This window comes from Sinocyclocheilus grahami, unplaced genomic scaffold, assembly GCF_001515645.1.
Source record: "Sinocyclocheilus grahami isolate Dianchi unplaced genomic scaffold, SAMN03320097.WGS_v1.1 scaffold1053.1, whole genome shotgun sequence".
Lineage (NCBI taxonomy): Eukaryota > Metazoa > Chordata > Actinopteri > Cypriniformes > Cyprinidae > Sinocyclocheilus > Sinocyclocheilus grahami.
In genome coordinates this window covers 597,871-598,453 of record NW_015506232.1, presented here as the reverse complement: position 1 = coordinate 598,453, position 583 = coordinate 597,871, and the positions used below count along the sequence as shown (strand labels likewise).

Here is a 583-nt window from a genome sequence, read left to right as displayed (position 1 = left end):
TCTTACTCCACTGTACAAAATATATGACAGCTTTGTCTGAGAAATCAAATCAAATAATAATAACATAACAATCATTTAAAAAACAGTAAATAATAATTAAAGGTCATTAAAATAATGGTAAATATAATAGAAGGTTTTTGTGTCTTTGTGAAAAGAACAAGCACTTTTTGGTGAATTTTAGAGACAGAAACACTGTTTCATAGACTATATCGCAATATTATTATTCATTGTATTTCTCTCTTGCAGAAACCACTCTACAGCTGTATCACCAAAAATGAAAGTAAGCAAAGCTGCATGACAAGGTCTTTGGTTATCAGTCCGTCTGTACCTCGTTTCTGTGATTCGGTCCTCCGAGACTTTCCTGTTTGAGGACGAGAAGGAAATGAGATAGAGAGAGAGTGCCTGGGAGGCAAGGTCACGACCTTTAACCTGCGCTCCCTGAGCTCAGGACTGAATGAAGCACTTATTTGTGTGCATTAGTAGAGCAAACATACTGCAGACTGCCTTTATTAAACAGCGGCAGACTGCATGATCAGATGTAGAAATGATGAGATCAGTGTGTGGTGATGGCTCAGCGTGTGTG

General features: G+C 37.9%; 1 protein-coding gene across 1 annotated transcript in view; it reads left to right on the top strand.

Moving 5' to 3' along the window:
* LOC107566167 (reversion-inducing cysteine-rich protein with Kazal motifs-like) overlaps positions 1-583 on the top strand; it is a 33,143-nt gene that overhangs the window by 5,871 nt on the left and 26,689 nt on the right. Inside the window, exon 6 of the mRNA XM_016251545.1 lies at positions 247-363. Within this exon, the coding sequence (XP_016107031.1) occupies positions 247-363 (117 nt within the window). The remainder of the gene's footprint in view (positions 1-246; positions 364-583) is intronic.